General features: G+C 36.3%; 1 protein-coding gene across 1 annotated transcript in view; it reads left to right on the forward strand.

Moving 5' to 3' along the window:
* LOC306861051 (plexin-A1-like) overlaps positions 1-25,352 on the forward strand; it is a 234,207-nt gene that overhangs the window by 116,031 nt on the left and 92,824 nt on the right. The window contains exons 5-9 of the mRNA XM_079403120.1: positions 9,595-9,695; positions 12,056-12,179; positions 13,172-13,325; positions 13,409-13,508; positions 22,159-22,273. Of these exons, the coding sequence (XP_079259246.1) occupies positions 9,595-9,695; positions 12,056-12,179; positions 13,172-13,325; positions 13,409-13,508; positions 22,159-22,273 (594 nt within the window). The remainder of the gene's footprint in view (positions 1-9,594; positions 9,696-12,055; positions 12,180-13,171; positions 13,326-13,408; positions 13,509-22,158; positions 22,274-25,352) is intronic.

Here is a 25,352-nt window from a genome sequence, read left to right on the forward strand (position 1 = left end):
CGTCGGGTTGACAGAACAATTTTCCATTTCCCATATTCACACCCACTTAATTAAAAGTTGCTGATAGCCCCGGCATCTCTCTCCGCCGCTCTGGGGTCTCCGGGAAGACATAAAGCTGTCCTGTACTAAGCGAGAAGAAACTTCGATTAGCGTTAGCTTGATTTAAACAGCACTCACTGCCGTTCGGACGATAAAGTTTTCAACGTTTATCTGAGGCTGGGAGGAATTTCTGAAAAAAAGTCCATCAATGGATTTGTCAGTTTGGTATATTGCTCATGTAGTTTGGGGAGATATTGTTTATGCTTTTTGGGTGACTCAATGAAACCTGTCAAGAATGTGTCCGGCTCATATTTCACATCAAATTGAAAGGAAAGAAATATGAAATTATATTTGGCTTCAAGAAAATGAATTGGTTTACTTTTTTTGTTCAATGTGTGACGTTTTTATAATGAAGTACTTTCGCCCTCAAAAATCTCATAATCGTACTATAATCTCAGCATAATCTGATTTCATCTAAAAAATCTCATTTTCATTACTGTATTGCAGAAGAATATATAATATAATTACTACAATATATAAGTAGATAGATAGATAGATAGATAGATAGATAGATAGATAGATAGATAGATAGATAGATAGATAGATAGATAGATAGATAGAACTAGTCTAATCTATAGGTTTATTGGTCCTTATAGTCCTAAAAGCTTATAAATTTTTCCTTAAAAAATAATAATGAAAAATTACCAAATATAAGATTTTATTAAGTATTATTATAATAAATTATAATTATCATTATATATTTACATTTTAAATATTTTATGATGTTTTAATATATTTGAGATTATATTTCACATATTTAATTTATTGATTTTTATTTAATTTTTAAATGCACATTTTGGTATGAAATACAATTTGGACTTCTCTGCTTCTATGAGATTGACTCATTCACCCAACTTTCAATAGAGGCACTTGGCTCCATCATCAAGAGTAATGCCCAGTGTGTGTCTGCTGTGGGAGCATATGTGGGTTTGAAAGCATGTGTGTATATTTGTACATGCGTATCACTCCCTCTGTTCGAAGCGTTTGATCATAGCGACAGTGCTTGTATTGTTTCCTCACATAGCTGCACTTCGTGGCCTCTGTGTAACACAGTACAGTAAGGAAACTCTACACGGCTCTCTCGCTCTCTGAAGGTCAGTGTTCTTCTGTACTGCTCTATCAGAGAGCCGAGAGGAAGTATCAGCTGGCTGTAATCTGATTTGTGTGGTGGACGTCTTAATATAGGAAACGTGACAAGATGGAAGGAGAAACTGCCAGCTCTTCAGATCACTGTATGTGTGTGTGTGTGTTGAGGTAGTTCTGAATGTATCCGCTAGTCATCACAAGTTTATACACTTGACTGAATTTAATAACATTTTAATCTGAAATTGTATGCATAAATGCTTGAAATGTATTGTATAGACTAATATAAATTGTGTTGACATGAATTGCTTAAAAAAATGTCACTTTTTTGTCATATAAATACATATTTAAATTATATTATAATATATTTAATATATATAAAACCATTAAGCCATTATAAAACTATATAAATATGATAAATAATATATAAATAAAAGTATATATAAATGACAGAAGAAAATTGAAAACGAGCCAGATTTTTCTACTTTTAAAAATACAATTATAGATTTTGTGAAAATTAAAAGCTTATTCATAAACTAAAAATTATTGGCATTAAAGTATATTTCTCCTGCTCTGCAAATTGCAAGTTAAATGATACATTTTGAAGCCATATATATAATAATAATATAACACTAACTACCTCTAACACTAGATTGCTAACACTAGACTGTACATATATATATATATATATATATATATATATATATATATACAGTCATGGCCAATAATATCAGCACCCTTGGTAAATTATGATCAAAGAAGGCTGTGAAAATTGTTAATCTTTTTTATCTTTTATTTTAAAAAATCACAAAAATCTAACGCCCGGGGAGCAGTTGGGGGTTCGGTGCCTTGCTCAAGGGCACCTCAGTCGTGGTATTGAGGGTGGAGAGAGCGCTGGACATTCACTCCCCCCACCTACAAACCCTGCCGGCGTGAGACTCGAACCCGCAACCTTTGGATTACGAGTCCGACTCTCTAACCATTAGGCCACGACTTCCCATCTAAAGGGTCTGGAGTGATTCTGGATGAAGGAATGGTCTCTGATCTCTTGTCAGGTGTTTTCTAACCCCATCAGGCATTATAGGAGAAAATTTAGCGCAAATGGAGGTTTCATAAAGTGTTGAATAAAAGGGTGCCGTTAATTGTGGCCAATGTGTATTAGTGAAAAACATTTATTTCATAATGATATTTCCCCCCATTTTATATTCTTATTATCCAATGAAAGGTTAGATTTTTGTGAATTTTTAAAATGACAGATCAAAAGGATTAACAATGCAGATTAATTTACCAAGGGTGCCGATATTTTAGCCATGACTGTGTGTGTATATATAATTTACTTTTTTGTATGTAACCTGTACGCCTGCTGGGAAAAAAAATCCTGCTTAAAGCAGTCAAAAGTTTGTTTTTTGTTTTTTCTGATTTTCATCAACTTCAGAATTGCAATTATATTCTAGATTATATATCAAATATTTATCTAATTATTTTCTCATTGGCCTAGGGAAGTGGTGGGCCAGCCATAAAAATAGGTCTTGTGCCTTTTTGAACTTATATAAGACTTTTCTAAATTGTGGAAAATTGTAACATAATAAAGTATGTAAGTGTGCTAAAATGTTGACTGGTAGTGTACACACAACCACACTTGCTGCAATTAAAACCACATCACAGTTCACCTCACAGCTGGACAAAGCCATTTATGGCTCATAATTTTAATTATTTTTTAGTTTGTTCTCTCTGCTTGCCTTTTTTCCCATTCCATGATTTTACAACACTCAATTTGTTCTTTTTTCCTTCTCACCATGATTTTACTGAGGAGATCGTCCAGACGTGACATTGTGACCAAGTGAGCCATTCCAGAGCCCAGATGTTGCCATGGTGATATCCATAAACCATGCACGTTGCACACACACAAATCCTTGAATGTGTGCTGGTATTGATAAAGCAGGAGGTGTATTGAGCTCATAGCGGGAGACTCTACCAACATGTAGCAGTGAGCGTTTGCGTTCAATAACACTCTGCACCGTGAAGGCCATTTCTTCTCGCATATTTGCCCTGCGAGAAACAAGGGAGGAATTTCGAGTTAGAATTAGCATTTGAGAGTCATTTATTGGAGGTAAAATAAAGAGATGAATAAGATGGGAAAATTAAGTGATTGAAATACCAAACATTAATTATGTTTTATTATTTGTTTATCACGTTAACAAGCAGTTGCTTTAAATAACCTGGGCACAAGATACAATTTAAAACTAATTATAGAGTAATTTAAGTATGGAACCAAAATTGATCTTAAACTATGAGCTGTAGATTATATTTGTGTCTAAATTGGTGACAAATGTGATGGCAGGTCTTTAGCGGCAGTGACGTACGGTTCATTCAGAGTGGGCGGAGTTTGAATGTCAGCACACTGTGCTAATTAGACAGACTGCTGATTATACTGTCAAGTCTGTGCCTTGGAAAGTATTTCTGATGTAATAAAACAGTTATTTTGGTGGTCTTTTGCCACTTTATTAATGAAAACAGTAGAAAGAGAGAACAGGAAGTCGTCAGAGATAGAGAAACAAATGGACAGATTTGAACCTACATGTCCCAGTCTCTCTAATAAACGTCTTGCTTTATAAATACTTGCTAAAGGCCAAGGCTCAGGAAAAAGTAGGGAAGTCATCTATACATCAAAATATAATGTTTCAAATGAAAAAATATAGCAGCACAAACATTAATCCTGTTCAGTGAAAAGGATTCTATTTACGATGTTATTTGTAAGTCTAAAATTTTGACTTTGAAACATTTTTTTAAATAATTTTTTTTTTTTTTTTATTCAGCAAGGATGCATTTAAAGGGAAAGCAAATACATACAATTAATAATGTCACAAAAGATTTTAATTTAAAATAAATTCTGTTTATCAACTTTTTATTCATCAAAGAAAACAAAAAACAAACTTGTTTTGAGAAAAGAAAAAAGCCATGATTTTACCATGGTAAGGATTGTCTTAAGCATGTTTCAAAGCAGAAAACCTCTGTAACTGTGGTAAAATCACTTTTACATACAGCCTCAGGTTGGCTCATTGTTTTATAAAATATCGGTCCACACCAATATAATTACAGAAACACTAATTTAATATATAATTATATTATAAGTATATTTCTAAGTCTAACTGTAGGATGTTTATAGTAACTTAGCAGATTTTTATAAATCAGTTTTCTAAAAGTCTAAAAGAAAACTCGCACAATGCCCTCAATGCAATAGCTGTGCAATGTTAGTCTATTCATGAAAACATGCTGCGCTATTACATTAAGCATTGACTCTTAACAGCATAATATATAAAGAACACCCTCCCCCTTCAATAGTTTAATACAATAATTGTACACAAGGTTTACATGACCAACAAAATAAGAATTCAGTCATTTTATCTGGTGAATGGCAGCAACAAAAAATTCAAATGTGAGCAGACAATACAGTTAAAGAGAAGTTAAACAAATATAACGACCTGCTGACAAATGGTGACCTTGGCATATTATTGCATTTCAATTGATTTGCAGTCACAGGTGTGAATATTTAGACTTGGTTTCACACAAGAAGTAGCAGTTCAGATCTGGTGTTACAGGTGTGTTTCGTCAGTTATTTGGCCACAGATGTTGCATCCCAGGATGCCGTTTATCATCAAAACAGTGTTCGGGATGACCCCATCACCCTGACTCAGATTAACTATGGACATATACCCCACAGGGCTTTCATGGGTTTGATGGCGATACATAATTTATGTTTGGTGGGGGAGGCATTCTTTAAGAAATGGAACCTGTATGAGCAGAACTTTACTTCTGCAGCTGGGCTTAATGTGGCTCTGGAGCAACAAGTACTGTCACCGTGTACCAAGAGACGACCTGCAAATGGTTTTGGCTGCATGGTATCTCTCTTTTTCTCTCATTTTCTTTCTTTTTTTCATCCATCCTCTCCCTCTAGGCTGTGTCTGGCTTCCTGGCCATGATCTATGGTTTCATCTGCCATTTCTTCTTTTGTGCATGGCCAAATGGAAGATAGATGAACAGGGAAGGGCTTAGAAGGGGGGCGTTAAAAGAAAGAAAAGGCCTCCTAGTCTAGAAAGTTTGCTCTGTCTAAATTAAGCTGTGTCATTTTAGGGTGGGGGGGGACCAAAAGAATGACCTATTCATTTGCCGTGTGTTCACGGAAAATGTGTGCTCGCTCTCTGAGGTGTGTGTTTTGGGGATGAAAAAATAAGCCATCGATCATCACAGCCACCTTCAGAACATGACCAATTTTTGGCCCAAATTGCACAGATGGCACAATTACATGCACTGGGTTTGTCCAAACGCCACACAGAATAAAGAAAACACACCATCCTCAATTACATCTGCACAAACCTTCTCAGATATTCAGCGTTTCAATTCTGACAGGGCTCATGGATGAGGCTTTGAGAACTACAAATGTGTCAGCGACCAGAAGTGGCACACTAAGTGAAACTTATTTTTAGTTAAAAATGTTTATTCATTTATTTGTTTAGTTTTTTTTAGTTCAATCTTGTTTTTTAGATTACATTTATTTAAACCTTTTTTTATATTTTGTATTTTTTTGTGTGTTTTTTTACTTCAATCTTTTATTTTTAATATTAATTTTGTTTTTCATTTTTATATTAGTTTTTTAGCTTTAACCTCTTATTTTATATGTGAAGAGTTTATTTGCAAAAACAGATAACTCAGTTTTTTTTAATTTTCAAAAATCTTGTTTTTTATTATGTTATGTTTTATTTTGTTAGTTTGCTGTATTTTTTATTTTTTTTTAATTTAATGAAAATAACCCAACTGCAGTTTGATTGAGATTAATTAGAATGCACAATGAAAAAACATGATTTTTGAGAATTGTTAAAAACGGAGTTATCTGTTTTTGCAAATGAATATATATTTATTTTTTAGTCCTCTCTCTCTCTCTCTCTCTCTCTCTCTCTATTTTCTCTATATATATAACATTTTATTTAATTGTTATATTAACATTTTATTTTCATATTTTTAAACTGTCTTTTTTTGTTTTATTATTATTATTATTGTTTTATTAGTTTAATTTTGTTAAACTTTTTTAAATTTTGTATTTATTTTTTTATTTTTTATTAAGTTAGTTAAACCTTTTGTATGTATGTGTATATATAAATAATAATAATAATAAAAAAAAAAAAAAATATATATATATATATATATATATATTAGGGATGCACGATATGCCAAATTTTAACTACTTAAGCCAGTACATGTCCGGGCCCGTCTGAAGTTTGCTAGAGAGCATTTGGATGATCCAGAAGAGGATTGGGAGAATGTCATATGGTCAGATTAAACCAAAATATAACTTTTTGGTAAAAACTCAACTCGTCGTGTTTGGAGGAGAAAGAATGCTGAGTTGCATCCAAAGAACACCATACCTACTGTGAAGCATGGGGGTGGAAACATTGTGCTTTGGGGCTGTTTTCTGCAAAGGGACCAGGACGACTGATGTAAAGGAAAGAATGAATGGGGCCATGTATCGTGAAATTTTGAGTCAAAACCTCCTTCCATCAGCAAGGGCATTGAAGATGAAACGTGACTGGGTCTTTCAGCATGACAATGATTCCAAACACACCTCCCGGGCAACAAAGGAGTGGCTTCGTAAGAAGCATTTCAAGGTCCTGGAGTGGCCTAGCCAGTCTCCAGATCTCAACCCCATAGAAAATCTTTGGAGGGAGTTGAAAGTCCGTGTTGCCCAGCGACAGCCCCAAAACATCACTGCTCTAGAGGAGATCTGCATGGAGGATTGGGCCAAAATACCAGCAACAGTGTGTGAAAACCTTGTGAAGACTTACATAAAACGTTTGACCTCTGTCATTGCCAACAAAGGGTATATAACAAAGTATTGAGATTAACTTTTGTTATTGACCAAATACTTATTTTTCCACTATAATTTACAAATAAATTCTTTAAAAATCAGACAATGTGATTTCCTGGATTCTTTCCCCCCATTCTGTCTCTCATAGTTGAAGTGTACCTATGATGAAAATTACAGGCCTCTCTCATCTTTTTAAGTGGGAGAACTTGCACAATTGGTGGCTGACTAAATAATTTTTTGCCCAACTGTATAACATTTTTATAAACATTTTATTTTATATATATATATATATATATATTGTACTGTCATGGCAATAGTTTTTTATTTATTGTTTTGTTTGTTTGTTAAAAGGGGTGTGTCTTAGCTTATGTGTGGTCCAAGACCCTTCCAGACCAATGACTAAATGTTGCTCCACTCTCTCCCTCCTGCTCTCTCTGATTTAGATACTTTTCCATTGTGACCCAAATGCCTCGTGCCTCATTTGCAGATGTTATTTATATTTAATATACCCCTTGCTTCTCCTCCTCCTCCTCCTCCTCTTGTAGAGAGATGAATGGTTTCTCTTTCAGCCGTTTAAATAGAGAGGGATGAGAGCTGCTGTATAATAGTCTCCAGCCCTGACGTTTAAACAAAGAGCAGAGGTAGGACACAATGCTCAACTCTCCGATTGGAAAATCAGCTTGATTGAAATGTTCCAGACGCCATACACTCCCCAACCCAACAAAGAAATGCAGTCTCTCTTTTTTATGGCCAACCCCAAAAACCAGAACCACAACACTATGGCTGTATCCGAAATCGCCCCCTATACCCTCAAATAGTGCACTATTTGAGGGGACGGCCATTTTAAGTGGTGTTCGAAACCTTAGTGGATGTTCTCGAGTGCACTCATTCAATCCCACAATGCACCGCAAAAACAAGTGTACAACCGATGTACACTCAACGGCTAGAGAATCCCCAGAATGCACTGCGAGAGTCGCGCGCCGAGTCAATTCCCACATCTCACCAGAAGAAGGCGCCCGCAGCTGAATCATCCATTCATTGATTTTAGAAGCGCTCGTCCACGGCGTAATACAGTGGAATACAACAAAGGTACAAAATTAATTGTAAATTGACTATTAGGGTTTATACATCATTTCCGTGACAGAGTTCAAGATAAATCCTTCAATCTTACTACTGGAGCTGCCCGTTTCAAATGATTATTTAACAGGAAGCAAACTATGCAAAAGCGGCAGTTCTTCCGGTGCATTCAGTGTCCGAATTCACTCACTCGTTTTCATTCACTCCTTCAAGTGAACTATATGAGTGGACTAATGTAGGGAATAGTGAATGAGGGTATAGGGGGCGATTTCGGATACAGCCTATGTATTTGATATGTCAAACTGTTGCATCAGTACTGTATCATCACCCATTTTTCGTTTTCTGTCTTTTTTTTCTTTTAATCCTTATGCCTTGAAAATCACAACTCGTTTCTCTCTCTCTCTCTCTCTCTCTCTCTCTTTCTCTCTCTTTCTCTCTCTCTCTCTCTCTCTCTCTCTCTCTCTCTCTCTCTCTCTCTCTCTATATATATATATATATATATATATATATATATATATATATACATACATACATACATGCATACATGCATGCATACATGCATACATACATGCATGCATGCATTTAGGTCATTGCACACATCCTTCCCGCCTATAAATGTTGTCTAGGTAGGCAGCTGTCTAGGTTTGGAACGGAGCCATTGAGTCTCCAGAGAGCTGATCGAATGCCAGTCAGACATTATGATTTCTGAATGAAACTATATGAAAGTAGACACGTGTAGGTGGCTGGCAATATTTCTCAGCGTGTTTCAGCCAGCTGTTCTCTCTGTTGGACATTTGTAATATGTAATATGTAGTATGCAAGGTGTCTGTGTGAATGAGTAACTGTTTTTTTTTTTTAAACTGCTGACAGTGATGGTGAATGTGGCAACCTCTGTTTTGCTCCGTAGTGCTCAGATTTCACATAGCACCCTGTAAGCATCAAGCAGGTTGATCATTAGATATTTCCATTTGTGTTTCTTATCGGTATGGCCCTAGCAATGCTGTACTTGTGCGTACGATCCCAGGGAATGATAAAATGTATACCTTGAATGCAATGTAAGTCACTTTGGATAAAAGTGTCTGCAAAATACGTGAGTGTAAAACAAAAATAAAAACGTGTGAATAAACTCAACGGCTAAATGCTAACACCATTTGCTTCCATGGTCAAGTTCTTTCCTTTGTGTACTGTTTTTAAAAATGGAGGATGAAAGGTTTTCTGTGGTATATAACAATTTGCAACAGATGAGTCATATGAGCCTAACTTAAACTTTCTCCCAGGACATTTGGAGCTGATTCCAGTCAGACACTGGCGTTAGCATGTTGCTAAGCTAATGGCTCACAGCTAACAAATACAGAGTGGAAAAGTGTTTTTATTAGTGTGAAATACTTTCTAACTGTAGTTGGAGATACAAATCCATACTGAAATAAGAACTAGTGAGATTTAGTTGACTAATTCTGAGCGTGGTGTGTGTGTAGGTGAGCCGGGTGCCGGTGGAGAGCTGTGAGCAGTACAGCAGCTGTAGCGAGTGTCTGGCTTCTGGTGATCCCCACTGCGGCTGGTGTGTCCTGCACAGTGTGTGAGTATCGGCACCTCCTGACCTGACCCCACAGCTGCTCACACACATGTACACACACGTTTACACGGCTATATGAATCGGGACTAATTGCTATGCTGACACTAGGGCATTATGTAACAAGTTTCCAGCGACAATTTATCTGTCTGAAAAATGCTTAGCTATGAGACAATAACAGCCAAGCAGAGGTGAAAAGAGTACGAAAATATTTTACTCAAGTAAAAGTACCATTACATTAATGAAATTTTACTTAAATACAAGTAAAAGTACCAATCTAAAAATCTATTCAAGTAAAAGTAAAAAGTAGCTAATTTAAAATGTACTCAGAGTAAAAATTACTTACAGTAGTTACATTTTAACAGCGGGAGGGGGCAAAAATGGGATAGGCCAAAGGTGTTAAACTCAGTTCCTGGAGGGCCACAGCCCTGCACAGTTTAGATATAACCCTAATTAAACACATCTGATCCAGCTAATCTAATCATTTAGGCTTATTGAAAACTACATGGTATATGTGTTGGAGCAGGGTTGGAACTAAACTCTGCAGGGCTGCGGCCCTCCAGGAACTGAGTTTGACACCCCTGGGGTAGGCCAATAAATCTCAAACTAGTTGTTTTTAATTAAAAGAATCAGTTATTTAGAATAATAAGACATTTGGGCTGTTACCAGGCAAATTAAATCAATATCAACAAAATTAATCTTTACAATGCAGAGGAAACACAGAAGCTTCATCTGAAGAGGCATTTAGATGTATTTACACACTGTTTAATGCAGGACATGAATGCATTTAATCGGCAGTTACAAATACAGAAATAATGTTTTGATATATGACATAAAAAGTTGAATACTGATATTTGAAATTATTTAAATAATATAAGATACTGAGATTTAATTTCTCTTTAATTTCTTTAATTTCTCATTTAATATAAGTTAAATGAGAAATTAAAACCGTCAGTAGGTGTCAGCAAGTCACTATTAATAAGTGAGTCCTCTTGAACTGAATCATTTAAACGGTAGATTCATTCAGGAACGAATCACTGTCATTTGCTCAGTAACGCAAAACTGTGCTTTGGTGGCTGTGTTTGGAATTATTTTTGTTGTCGAAATAGAGCATAAACAGCCAATATGGTGTATAAAAGGCAAGTCTCTTAATTAACTTCTTGTTTATTGAACTGTTGTAAAAAAAATCTATATGGAATCATGCTGATTTTTGGAGAAAAAAAATTGCACTCTTCGTGTGATATTGATTTACTATATGAAATTATATAAATATATATTTTCTGCCCCTATATCTTAAATTTTGCAATCCTTTTAAATGCATTTTAACAATCACACAATGAAAGAATGCACTAATCTACTAGACTTCACGGCACTCTGCAGGAGTGTTTTGTTTGGTTTTTGGTAAAACGCTGATAATGTCAAATCACACATCGTTAAAACAATAATTCCGATATTATCGCAGACGATATATATATCGCACACCCTGCTGCAACACTGTATTTATGGCTAATTTGTGCAAAACCTTTTGCTAAACTGTCAAAGCTTCATTTTAACCACCAATGCAATGATGCAGGTATAACGTTATTTACCTTATACCTATATGCTTGCAAAGAGTTGATGTCGAGATTTTATAAGCTGCTAGTTTGGTCTCCCTAGGCAAACACAGCTTACACTGCATAATAGAGCATAAACATGGCCAGAGGTTCACTTCATTTCCTTCGAGTTCAACTTCAGCAGAATACGATGTGGTATCGTTTTCAGCTGGGTCTGCAACAATAACACCTCTCTTGTCCGTCTGCATCTTTCTTATGATTTTAGCACCAGTTTGTTCTCCTGCCCATGCAGTAGTTTCCAGGGAGCGATTAATGTGTTTTAAAATGTAGCGAAGTACAATACTTCAAACAATATGTACTTGAGTAAAAGTAAAATTACAGATTTTAAAAATTACTTTAAAAAGCAGAAGTACACAAAAAAGCTACTCAATTACAGTAACGCGAGTAAATGTAATTCGTTACTTTCCACCTCTGCAGCCAAGCAGAACGTTTAATGTATTGTTTAATATATTACTTAGACCAGTAAGGAAAAGAGAAACCAAAGCAACATCCAAAATTGCATATTAATTAATTTATTCATTACTTTTTGTTATTATTAATCTAATGCAGCAAGATTTTTGGTATACAAATTTTGTTTTTGTTTTGTTGTTTTGTTTGAACACTACTGAATTTGTATTCATCATACCACAGTGTTATTCCAAATCTAATCAGCTTACTAATACAGTATGCACTTGATTGAACAATCTGGTTGATTGTTCTTAGAAATTGATTATAATGGTTTTGTCCCCCCTGCTGAGTAATATTTGTGTTTAGATGTTCACGTAAGGACCACTGTGAGCGAGCTGATGAGCCGCAGCGCTTCGCCTCCAGACTGGAGCAGTGTGTCCGACTCATGGTGCAGCCCAACAATATTTCAGTCACCATGTCTGAAGTTCAGGCAAGTGTTTGTGAATGAAATCTCTTTTATTGTGGTCAGATTGAATGAATTTGGATAATTGAAAACATGTTGGGAGGTGGTTTGAGGCAGATTTTGACCACATTTATGACAGTAAATGCAGTTTTGTTTTGCATATTCAGTGACATAAGTAATATTAAGTTTATGTCGCAAATAATTATGTATTACTGTCATTAAATGTAGTTTTTTTGCTTTTCTTATTCTGCTTTTACATCATAAAGACAACAGACTCATTGCACTTGCAATTTGCTCACCTATTTTATTATATTAATGATAATAATAATTAAATGCTTTATTTTTTAACAAAAATATTTAAAAGAAAAAATGATTTATCAATATGAAAATTTAGCAATATTCATAAATTATTTATCAATTATAATTTTCAGTGCATGCATTGTACTATAATTTGTAATATTAATTTTATGTATTTTTGAATTACTATTTTTTTATTGCACCATAATTCCAATATCTAAAAAATGTTGAATAATAATAATAATAATAATAATAATAATAATGAGAACAACATTTATTTGTTTGTTTTATATATCATTATTTATTTTACATTTATTTTTAATATATACATTTATAGTTGTGACATCTGATTCTTATATTATATTATATATATTATAATGTACAGATTAACACATGCAATCTTTTTTTGAGATAGATAGATAGATAGATAGATAGATAGATAGATAGATAGATAGATAGATAGATAGATAGATAGATAGATAGATAGATAGATAGATTTTCAATGCATGGACTGTACTTGAAATCTCAAAATTTCTCTGTTTAAAACATTTTTTGTCCCATTTCCTTCTCTTCTCATTTCCTTCAACAAGAGACTCATCGGAAATGTGATGTAGATGCGACATGGTTAAACATGTGTCCAGGTGTCTTTTGTACAAATCTTCAGTGTTTGTCATGCCAATAAAGTACTGTTCCTGTCTCCTGGTCTGTGTTCGGCTCTACAGCTGGTTCTTCAGGCTCAGAACATCCCCAGTCTGGCTGCAGGTGTTAACTGCTCATTTGAGGACTACACTGAGACGGAGGGACACATCATGGGGGGACGTATATACTGCCTGTCCCCCTCCGCACGGGAGATCGCTCCCATCACACGCAACCAGGGTAAGGCGACAAGCACACATTCCTTTCAAAGCCTCCTAACGCTTCTTAGAAACTGCTGAAGCTCACCGTGTGTCTGCTGGCAGGTGACAAGCGGGTGGTGAAGCTCTATCTCAAATCCAAAGAGACGGGGAAGAAGTTTGCCAGCGTGAATTTTGTCTTCTACAACTGCAGTGTCCATCAGTCGTAAGTCTCACACGGGAAAGAGAGAAGGCAGCTTCCTGTCGTCTTACTCTCTTCCTCCCCGTCTCTCTTTCTTTCAAACTAAGACAAGTGTATTTTTATGGGACCGTGCTCTATGTGTGTGTGTGTGTGTGTGTGTGTGTGTTTACTACTTCCGAGTGAGAGAGGGATGTTATTTTTGTGTGCTGTTAGCAGTTTTTCGCTGAGATCAGGGATGAGATCAGACTTTTAATGTCATTTCATTAACGACTCTTGAGCATCCCTGACTTCAGCCGTCCAGCTTTACTGCTCATGACTTATATTCCTGCAGTTCTTACATCACTCGCTCACTCTTGCTCACGTTCCTTCTTTTAAATCCATCCTTCCTCTGTTCTCGGATCAATGAGAAATAAAGATAACAGTAATGATGAAAAGGAAGAAACATTTTAAAAGCTAGTCTAAAATAATGTACAATTCCTAGCAATCTGTGTTTTCATTTTTGGTTTCCTACTTTTATAAACATTCATAAAATTTAATGGCTATTGTAAATGTCAAATGGTATAAAAACAAACAAAAAAACATCATAATTTTACTATATTAAATATATAAGAAAGTGTAAGCATCTAAATGTAAAGTATTTCAGGTTTTTCATTTTTCAAGTTTTTTTTTTTTCTTTTAATAGTTTGTCATTAAGTTAGAATTAATTACAATCTGAAACAGTTTTTAGAAAATAATTTTCAAGAAATAGCTTCGTAAAACAAAAAATATCATGAAATTGTCTTGGTATTTGACAATATGAAAGTTAATATAGTTCATTTACACACACACACACACACACACACACGTAAGAGCTATCAATTTTAACATTTATTAGACTTTAAAAAAATACTTCTAATTTAAGTGAACTTAAAACAATCATCACATAAACCCATTATAATAAATGTTATATTTAGCTAGGCTACCTGTGCCCCTCAGCAGAAATATACAGAAATTGAATAGAGTTATCAAACACTAAATTCTAAACTAAATACAGATAAATACTTACAGCTATATAAAACTTATTGATTTCCTCTTTTTTTCTTTTGTTCTTGATGTACAGACATCACAGCAGCTGGTTATTAGGTTGTTTTTGGCTGCTATTTCTTTAAGAGCTGCCGATGCTGAACGTGACGCGGATCTGACACACATCGTATTTTCTCTCAACTCTCTTTACCTTTTCTGACTCATTTCAGGTTGGACCCATTTCAGTCTCTTTTAATAAGCTGACGAGTTGAATCGGGTGTATTAGATGAGAGAGACGGTGCTGGGATGCTCCAGGACAGTTTTGAAAATTTCAGAGACATGTTCTTAATGTAACTCATATATAACATATTACATGCACGCACAGTTTTAAGGCAGCTTTAATCGGCCTTTTTGGTAACTTCATGCCTTAACTGACCTCGACATTGCATGCACATAGTTTATTTTGCGCTTTGATTTGAATTGATACAGGCTACAGCGCGCGCCGGTTTCTGCGCTCATTTGACTCGTGCCTGCTGCTGAAGTGAAGTTGGAGCACGCATCTGAAACGTCTCCGGATTGATGTGTTCGTAAAGACGATCTGCGACTGAATAAATGCACTTCAGAAACAGCCGTTATGAGTGGACTGGCCAACCCTAGGCTCCGCCCCTGCGTTAACGGCGTTAAATAATTTTAACGCGCTAAACTGACAAAATGTATCACCTGCGTTAAAGCGCTAATTTTGACAGCACTAATTTATATGTATATACACACACACACACACACACACACACACATACACACACACATATATATATATATATATATATATATATATATAAACAAACCAGTATTAAACTTATGAACATTACAGAAACATACTGTTTCTTAAAAGTTCATATACAGGTACATCTAAAAAAAATTGAATATCGTGAAAAAGGTCAATATTTTTTCTCACTCATTTCAGAAAGTGAAACCCAGATTAATTACACATAGAGTGAAATATTCCAGGCCTTTATTTCTTTAAATTTTGATGATTATGGCTTACAGATAAAGAAAACCCAAAATTCAGTGTCTCAGAAAATTTGAATATTACATAAGATCAATAAATAAAAGGATATTTTAAACAGAAATGTCAGGCTTCTGAAAAGTATGTTATGCAGTATGTTATGTTCTATGCACTCAATACTTGGTTGGGCCTCCTTTTGCATGAATTACTGCATCAATGCGGCGTGACATGGAGGCAATCAGCCTGTGGCACTGCTCAGGTGTAATGGAAGCCCAGGTTGCTTTGATAGCGGCCTTCAGGTCATCTGCATTGTTGGGTCTGGTGTCTCTCATCTTCCTCTTAACAATACCCCATAAAATCTATGTGGTTCAGGTCAGGCGAGTTTGCTGGCCAAAAGCACAGTAACACCATGGTCATTGAACCAGCTTTTGGTACCTTTGGCAGTGTGGACAGGTGCCAAATCCTGCTGGAAAATGAAAACAGCACCTCCATAAAGCTTGTTAGCAGAAGGAAGCATGAAGTGCTCTAAAATTTCCTGGTAGATGGCTGCGCTGACTGTGGACTTCAGAAGTGGACCAACACCAGCAGATGACATGGCAGCCCAAATCATCACTGACTGTGGAAACTTCACACTGGACTTCAAGCAACATGGATTCTGTGCCTCTCCACTCTTCCTCCAGACTCTGGGACCTTGATTTCCAAATGAAATGCAATATTTACTTTCATCTGAAAAGAGGACTTTGGACCACTGAGCAACAGTCCAGTTCGTTTTCTCCACAGCTCAGGTAAGATGCTTCTGACGTTGTCTCTGGTTCAGAAGTGGCTTGGTAGCCCTTTTCCTGAAGACGTCTGAGCGTGGTGACTATTGATGCACTGACTCCAGCTTCAGTCCACTCCTTGTGAAGCTCTCCCAAGTGTTTGAATCAGCTTTGCTTGACCGTATTCTCAAGCTTGCGGTCATCCCTGTATCTTGTGCACCTTTTCCTACCCAAATTTTTCCTTCCAGTCCACTTTGCATTTAATATGCTTTGGGGGCAGTCATGGCCTAATGGATAGAGAGTTGGACTTGTAACCTGAAGGTCGTGGGTTCGAGTCTCAGGTCCGGCAGGGATTGTAGGTGGGGGAGTGAATAACTAACACTCTCTCCACCTTCAATACCACGACTGAGGTGAGACCCTTGAGCAAGGCACCGAACCCCCAACTGCTCCCCGGGCGCCACAGCATAAATGGCTGCCCACTGCTCCGGGTGTATGTTCACTACTGTGTGTACACTTGGATGGGTTAAATGCAGAGCACAAATTCCGAGTATGGGTCACCATACTTGGCCACACACCGCTTCCCTTTCCCTTTGATACAGCACTCTGTAAACAGCCACACCTTTCAGTATTGACCCTCTGTGACTTACCCTCTTTGTGGAGGGCGTCAATGTTCGTCTTCTGGATCATTGCCAGGTCAGCAGTCTTCCCCATTATTGTGGTTTCAAAGAACAAGAGATACCAGGAATTTATACTGTAGGGATTCTAATATGTTGAGATTTGTGACTGATTTTTGACTTTCATGAGCTGTAAGCTCTAATAATCAAAATTAAAACAAAAAACTTTTGAAATGTTTTACTTTACATGTAATGAATCTAAAATATATGAAAGTTTCACTTTTTGAAATAAGTTACAAGACAAAATGAACTTTTTGAGATGTACCTGTAGCTGCCATGGCAGACTTTCTCATTTTAATTTATTTTAACTTTATATACTAAAATAACTCAAATTAAAACTGAAATAAAAATGAAGAACTATATAGACATAAAAAATAAATAAAAATGACAAAACCACAAATAACAACAAAATTACTAACATTTTAACTAAAAGTAAATAACAAAATATAAAAATAAAAATTAATTCAAAATATTAATAAAATGTATCGCAATGATATTAAAATAACACTAATTCGGTGTGAAAAGGCATTTAAATAAAAAATAATATCCTAAAGCAAAGTTGCATCACTTCTTATTCATTTTAAAATATATTATATTTTATATTATTTTAACATTTATTTATATTTAATGCTTTTAAACAATGCGTTTACTGAATAATTTAATAATTTATTTCTGTCTTTTAATGAGACTTTATTGTGCCACCTTTATTACGGACATTTTTTTGCCCACAAAAATAGCCCAATTAATTTTAATTCCGAAGTTGAATTGACACATGCACTCTAAAAAATGCTAGGTTAAATACAACCCAGTTCTGGGTAAAATATGGACAGCACTGGGTTGTATTTAACACAGCATTTTTTAGAGTGTGTTCATCATATTAAAGGTGTATATGATTAACTTATGTAATTTTGAAACAATTAATAATTGCGTATGTCACTGAGCCTCTTCACAAACTATACTGATCCCACCACCACCATTTCATTCTCTTGACCTTATTTCCAGTCTCTCTCTCTCTGTCCCATGGCTCCCACTCTCTCTTCTCTTCCTCTTCTCATCCCGCCTCTCTCCGAATAGACAACAGGTTGTGCTCCATGCAGGAGCGGCTCCAGATGTTTTGAGCTGCAGTGTCTCCTGTCCTCTCCTGCTCTCGTTCATTAAGTCAGGCCGTGTGCTCTCCTCTATCTCAGCGTGCTTTACATTAGCATGGCACTGTCCCATTAGCGACACAGCCAATTCATCTAAAGCTGGACGCGATGAAGTGCTCACCTGGTGCTCCTTGTGTGTGTGTGAGTGACTAAGGCACACGATTTGGCTCTAACGATCACAGGGTCTCTGTTCTATGTGTGTGTGTGTGTGTGTGGCAGAGGGGTGCCTGCTTGGCACGGCAAATTACCCTGCTAGCTATTTACATGCAGCGTAACAATATTAGAGTTTAGCATGAGACAGGGGGAGGGGATGGCTTAATCGAGCATGCGAGAGGCCCGATGCATTTTTAACAAGAGGAGCACGGTGTGAATAAGGAAGGAAAATCGGAAGAAAGACAGATAGATGGTGGCTTTTGTTGAAGCGATAAAGCACTCGCAAGGCTGAAAGATTAGCAGTAGCTCGCGCATTTTAAAATGAAAAGAGCCCATGTGTGTGGCACAGGAGACACACACTGTTGAATAGACCGTCCCTTCTCTCTCTCTCTCTGTGTGTGTGCGCGCATGTTAAAGACTCAGGTTTGGCACCACGTAATTGTGACGTCTGATTTACGGTCTTGTGAGTCTCATCATTGTCATTGTTTGCCAAGTTTGCTTAGCAACATTATACTTGCATGTCAAATATATATACAGATTAACACATGCAAACAATTCTTTTTTTGTATTGTTTTTAATAATAATAATAATTTATTTATTTAAATTATGCACCACATTGAGCTTCATCATTAAATATCAGCATATATCAAATATATTAACTACACACTAAAACGTGCTAACAAATGTCTTCGTTTTTGTTTACATTTGAATACCAACAACAATAATAGCAATGCTACTAAAAGTAAATAAAAATAAAATGTATGATTTATTTTTAAAGTATAAGGTGTAATATTAATTTAATGTATTTTTTATTTACTATTATTTTTTTATGGCACCATAACAATAATAATAATAGTAATAATAATAATAATAATTACATTGTAATTATTAGTTAGTTTAGTTTAGTTTGTTAGTTTGTTTTTTAAATTAATATATATATATAATTGTGCCATCTTGTTATTACCATTATTATTAGACTTGCATGTCAAATATATAATGTATAATTAACATGTTCTTACAATTTTCTTTTTTTGTGTAAATTTAAATGATAATTAATTTAACATTTAATTATTATTATATATTTTTTTTTTTCTGTGGAGTTCAGGGGGAAAAGAGAAAAGTATATTTTGTCACAAAATAGTTTGATTTGTTTCACAGTTCTGGCAGTAAGGAGGATGACATGGCGCTTTTGAGGTGCGTGTCATCAGTGATGGTGTAGGTGTAATGTAGGTGCCTCTTCAGGAAGTAAGATCTGATTAATACAAGATCAAAGTGTGCCAATGTGACATTCAGTAGTGGTTGCTTCCCTGCGCCTCTCTCTCTTCTACTCTTTCTTCCCCTCTCTTTCTTCCTGCAGCCTCTGTTTTGCTCTGCTCTCTTCCCTTTCTCTCTCCCTCTCTCTTCCTTTTTATTTTGTTGCATCCTTGTTTTTCTCCTCTTCGCACCCTCTTTTTCATTCCTCTCTCTTAGAATCTCTCTATTTCTCTTTGTCAGTTTCAGCCAGTCCTTTAATTCAGCAGCTCTTGTGTCTCATGTAGTCGGAGTGGAGTGAGGAGAAAGCTTTATCATGCACCAGCAGCGGACGTGAGCGTAAGTCTTTGAACATTTGGCACAGACAGGGGAAGAGGCGTAGAGCGCACTTCTCGCCTCTTTGTGACGCTCTCGCTGACCGCAGAAGCCTTTTCATGATATGAGAAAAGAACTGGGCGTCTGAGGAGAATTTGGGAGCGGTGAGCTACATGCAGCTCACGGAGCGTGTTTTAAAATACTGTTGAAGCGGCACTGGGTGTAGACTGTACTTCAGCATTTGAGTTGTAGCTCTCAAAGGTCTTTTTATTTTAGCTAATTGGTTTCTTTATTTAATGAAGTAATTTAAAGATGTCCCAGGTCCCTTTGTATTTCATTTTGTATTAAAATACTTTTTTGTTAAACTCATCATGAATTTAAAAACAACCCCATTTAATTAATGCACAATATTCTGAACGATTCAGTAGTGCATGTTATTCTGAAGATGATGATGATGCTGTCAAGCTCAATTCATTCTGGAGTTCATGGCGAATGCGTGATAAGAAACTGCTCCCACGCAACTCTTCTATGATGACTTCTTGAGACATGACTCTGAGACTAGAGTACAGATCAGAGTCTTTGTCCTCCCCTGCCAAACGCCAACAAAATCTTCCTCTGTAACCATAGCAACGAAACCAACCTACACCTTTGTCTTGGTGCAATGTGAAAAAAGTTGACAGATCAGTGTTGTTTGTGACATGTCTGGCATTCTTATTTTTTTCACCTTGAGGTGCCAACTCTGTCAAACGTGGGCTCAGTCGTTAAATGTCTTAACCGAACAAATCATCAGTGTTATTGATGTAAATGAGTCATTTTAAACGGCTGAATGTGAAGCTTTTCTGTCTATGGTCATTTTCCATGTGTTATACTATACCTGAATGAATGGATTGTGTTTGTGTGTTTTTGGTTTCTTTTCTGATGTCTTTTGATGAGAGCATTCATTCAATCTGTCTTTGATCTTTCTCACTCTCTGTCCATCTCACACCACCTGCTCTCTGTCACCTCTGCTTGAAAGATGAAAAGTGTTGGGAAAGGGAAAGAGAAGACATAAAAGAACTAGATTCATTTGAAAAACCATCTTGGAAATAGGGTGTAATGGATGGTTGCTAGGGTACTAAATTAATAAATAGTGGTCTAAGTGTCTTTAGTGTGTTGCTAGGGCACTGATAGATGGTTACATAGGTGTTCATAGTTTTTAGTGTGCTGTTAGGCAGTTGTTAGGGGATTCTGGGTGGGTGCTAGGGTGTTGCTAATGTGTTCTGAGTGTTTTAGCTCATTATGTGGTTGCTAGGGTGTTCTGGGGGATGCTAGGGTGTTACCAAGGTGTTCTGATTGTTTCAGGGCAGTATGTGTTTGCTAGGGTCTTCTGAGTGGGTGCTAGGTTGTTGCTAAAGTGTTTTGAATGTTTTAGCTCATTGTTCTATTGTTGCTAGGGTGTTCTGGGTGGATGCTAGTGTGTTCTGGTTGTTTCGGTATATTATGTGGTTGCTAGGGTCTTCGGAGTGGGTGTTAATGTGTTGCTAAGGTATTCTGGGCATTTTAGCTCACTGTTCTATTGTTGCAAGGGTATTCTGAGTGGTCTCTATGGTGTTGCTAAAGTGTTCTGATTGTGTTAGCACATTGCTGTTTGGTTGGTAGGGTGTTGTGCGTTGTTTCTCGGGCTTAGTGGTTGTTAGTAAGTTGCTGTACAAATGCTAGGGTGTTCTGCGTTGTTACTGGGGAGTTGCTAAGGTGTTGTGTGCATTTTAGTGCATTGTTGTGTGGTTTCTAGGGTGTTCTGGGTGGTTGCTAGGGCTTTGTAGTTAATGAGTCATATGAATGTTATGGTGTTCTAAGTTGTTGCTGGGGTATTGCTAAGGTGTTCTAAATATTTTAGTACATTGCTGTGCAGTTGCTAGGGTGCTTTAGGTGGTTACCAGGACTTTGTTGTTATTACTAAGTTGTGGTTGTTAGTAAGTTACTATACAAATTCTGGGGTGTTCTGAGTTGTTGTAAGGGTGTTGCTAAGGTGTCCTGAGTGTTTTAGCACATCGTTATGAGATTGCTAAGGTATTTTGGTTAGTTTTAGTGTACTGCTATACAGTTGTTAAGACATTCTGGTGAGTGCTGTCGCTTTTCTAGATGGGTTCTAATGTGTTCTGAATAATTTTTAGTGCGTTGCTATGTGGTTGCCGGGGTGTTCTGGGTTGGTGTTAGGGCTTTTCTATGTAGTTGCGAAAGTGCTCTAAGATCAAGTTAATGATATAACTAGAGAAATATGTGAGTTTGTACAGTAGTTTGAAAATGTCATGGTTTGATATACAATTCATCTATATGTGGCCATTAATAACTGAATAATACTCTTTTTCTCTCGCTGTCTCTTCTTGATAGGTGTCTCTCCTGTGTGAACGGTTCCTTTCCATGCCACTGGTGCAAATATCGACACATGTGTACTCAGAATGCCAACGATTGCTCCTTCCAGGAGGGCCGCGTCAACATGTCTGAGGTCAGTCTGTCCAATACAATGCATACATTTACACACAAAGCACTTTCTGCACACATCTCGTCTTTCATTTAAACGAAAATTGCTTTTCTTGTTTGCGACCCATAACCAGCAAATCCAGGGGTGCAGATGCACACATGGGCGGTCATGTCCCATTTGCGAGCATTGTTCTTTTTGCGCTGGCTTTGTGTGAGCAGCTGTTCTTAGGAGAGCGGCGCTGTATTAATGCACTTATAAACGGCACTGACTGAATGACTATGCAAATTGTATCGTGTTGTACATTTACAAATGCTACATTTGCATAAAAACCAATATCAATCACATCTCTCCCTCCTTTTCGTATGAGCACTGGAAGTGTGCGAGGTGGCATTCCGTGTGTACAGTGGGTTATGATCACCGACGCGCGCACACACATCAATCCTCCACATGCCTGTTCTCGACTGCCGAAGTCGTCTCAGGGGAGCAATTGTATCTCAAACCGTTTCGAGTCGACCAGGGGGCTGTTCACGTGCTCTGCAGCTGTTAAACAGCGCTTTTGCCATTGAGAGGGGCATTCGGGTGTAATGTACATAAATGTTTACCATTTTCCACACAGCCTTATCGCTGTTCACTCCCAAGCACCTTCCTGCTGTGCTGCAGTATCCAGTTCCTCAGTATGAGTTGATCTCAGATCCCAGCTCAATGCATTTGTACCTTGCACCTGAGTAGTAGCCACTGCTGTACACTGTAATTTTTGTTAACGTAAGTCTTATTATATACACACAATTTATATTATTCTTATTATTATTTAAAAATAACAACAACAATTAAAATAATAATATTTGATAGGATTTTTAGTAGTATTTATTGATAATAATAATAATAACAATAACATTTTTACATTTGTTTTTATTTTTCAGTTTTCATGATTTTAATTGTTTAAATTAATTTTTATTTATTTAAATTATTATTATTTTTTTTACGTCTATTGTGAATAGAGTCAACGCTATAGAAAGCTGTTAAGCGCAATGTGCAGCAAAATGTCTTTAACCCTTTGTCCTTGACTATATTTATAATGTATAAGGGCCTCGATAGCTTTATTGATTTTGTGGAATGGTTACTACATAATGCAAATATCAAGGACACAGTTTTTCATTAAGATGTTATTTTATTAAGCAAATGTATTTAAGTCGCTCTGGTTAAAAGCGTCTGCTACATAAATAAATGTAAATGTAAATTCAGTAAGTATAATCCTTCAGCTAGCAAATAGTCTTTCTTTGACAGTAGATTATTATATTATAGATGATTCATTTGAACAGTAGCTAGAAGTCATTACGTCATATCCTGACATGTGGCCATGAAGAAGTTGCTATGACGTGTGTAGAGAGTAATAAACTCTGGAAAAATGCTCTTGACATGGAGGTTGGTGGTGTGGTGTTTATTGGGTGGAGGATGAAGGTGAGACACTGGTAGGGTTTTGTGGGTGAAGGTGTGGAATTGTGGCAGGGAGTGAAGGATAGGTGTTTCAGATCTGGTTATCTTCAGGTAGCGGCGGCTAATAACCAGTGGTTGAAGTGAGATTTCGGAGATTGCTTTTCATTATTATTGCAGTGGGGTCTCAAAAGCGAGTGAAGGTGCCTGCCTAGACAGCATTTCTGGAATCTTAGAAGTAGTCTGGTGGTGACTACAAAAGTAAACATAAGGTTAATACCAGTGCTCCGTGTTGTCATTCCAGAGTCTACTTTTATACTGTTTGATGAAAATAATAATAATCCTTAAGTAAACAAATACATATTTTTAACAACAATAATAATAATATTTGTATTATAATGCTTTAAATAAATATTTTTTAAAGTAATAATAATAAATGATTTTTTGTGGTTGTATTTATAGAAACTGTATTTGCAGATAAATCTTTATTTAAAATTAATATCACAATATTCACTCTAGAAAAGTGATTAAAAAGCCTTTAAAACCTGTTAGCCTGCACCAGAGCGACCTCGCACTGAACGCTCTTTGTTTGCATGTGTCATTGTTTTCTAATAGAATAAATGAAACGGGACAAAGTTAATCTTGTCAAACTCTATATCATTCTGAGGGTCTAAGCCTCAAGCATCGACGACAGATCGCTGTTTTTCGATGGAAAGCTTATAAGGAATGAGTGGCACAAATTTGCTACATTTGTGTAAGCAGTACACATCCAAACACGCAGAGTAAAAAAGCCGTACGTACCTTTATCATTGTAATAACGAGCCACAAACGCGTCCACTGCTGAAATCCCAGTTTAGTTAGAGAGGTAAGGGTCCACAGAAAAACATCCCAGCGAGCACTTTTAGTCCAGCGAAACAATAACGTTGTAATAAGGATGAATATTCCTTTGTTTACGTTTCATTTCTTCAGAGAGTTATTGTTCGCGTCCGTTATGGAATAAATTACGCTCAAAAACAGCGTCTTGGTGGTAAAAAAACAAAACGATTTTGTAGAATACGGTCTTACAAACATAATGAGACCGTCTACGGAAAAAAAAGTCTCAGAAAAGCGGAATATAGATTATTTGAATTTGGCGCTCCCTCCTGCCGGCAGTGACGCTTCTGTGACGCACGCTGTCATCTGAGCGGGGCATAACTTAGCGATCTGCTTTATCCATAAAAAACTGTTTTTTTTTTCTTCTACATTTTTTATATGTGTGTGTGTGTATTGTGTGGGGAATGTGGCCGTGTCTGCATGATTATAATCTGTATGGACGCACATCAGCGTGTTTATTAGCGACTCTATGACGGCTATCATTGTGATTCATTGATCAGCTATTATTGATTATATGGCCCATCTGTTTGATTATAATCTGAATGGAAGCACATCAGCGTGTGTTTACTGACTCTATGACCATGTCTGGCAATATCACTTCACGTCTGGCAGTGATATTTATCATTGTAATAACGAATAACGAAGAATACTTCAGTATACATACTATATACAAAGCATTTTTTTCTATTTTTTTTCCTTTTTTATTACTCAAATAATTATTTTTGTATTTTTTAGTGCTCAAATAAATCTGTCTATTATTTTATAATTGAAAAACTATGCAGGAACATGTATAATGACT

The sequence above is a fragment of the Barbus barbus genome, assembly GCF_936440315.1.
Source record: "Barbus barbus genome assembly, chromosome: 41".
In the NCBI taxonomy this organism is placed as follows: domain Eukaryota; kingdom Metazoa; phylum Chordata; class Actinopteri; order Cypriniformes; family Cyprinidae; genus Barbus; species Barbus barbus.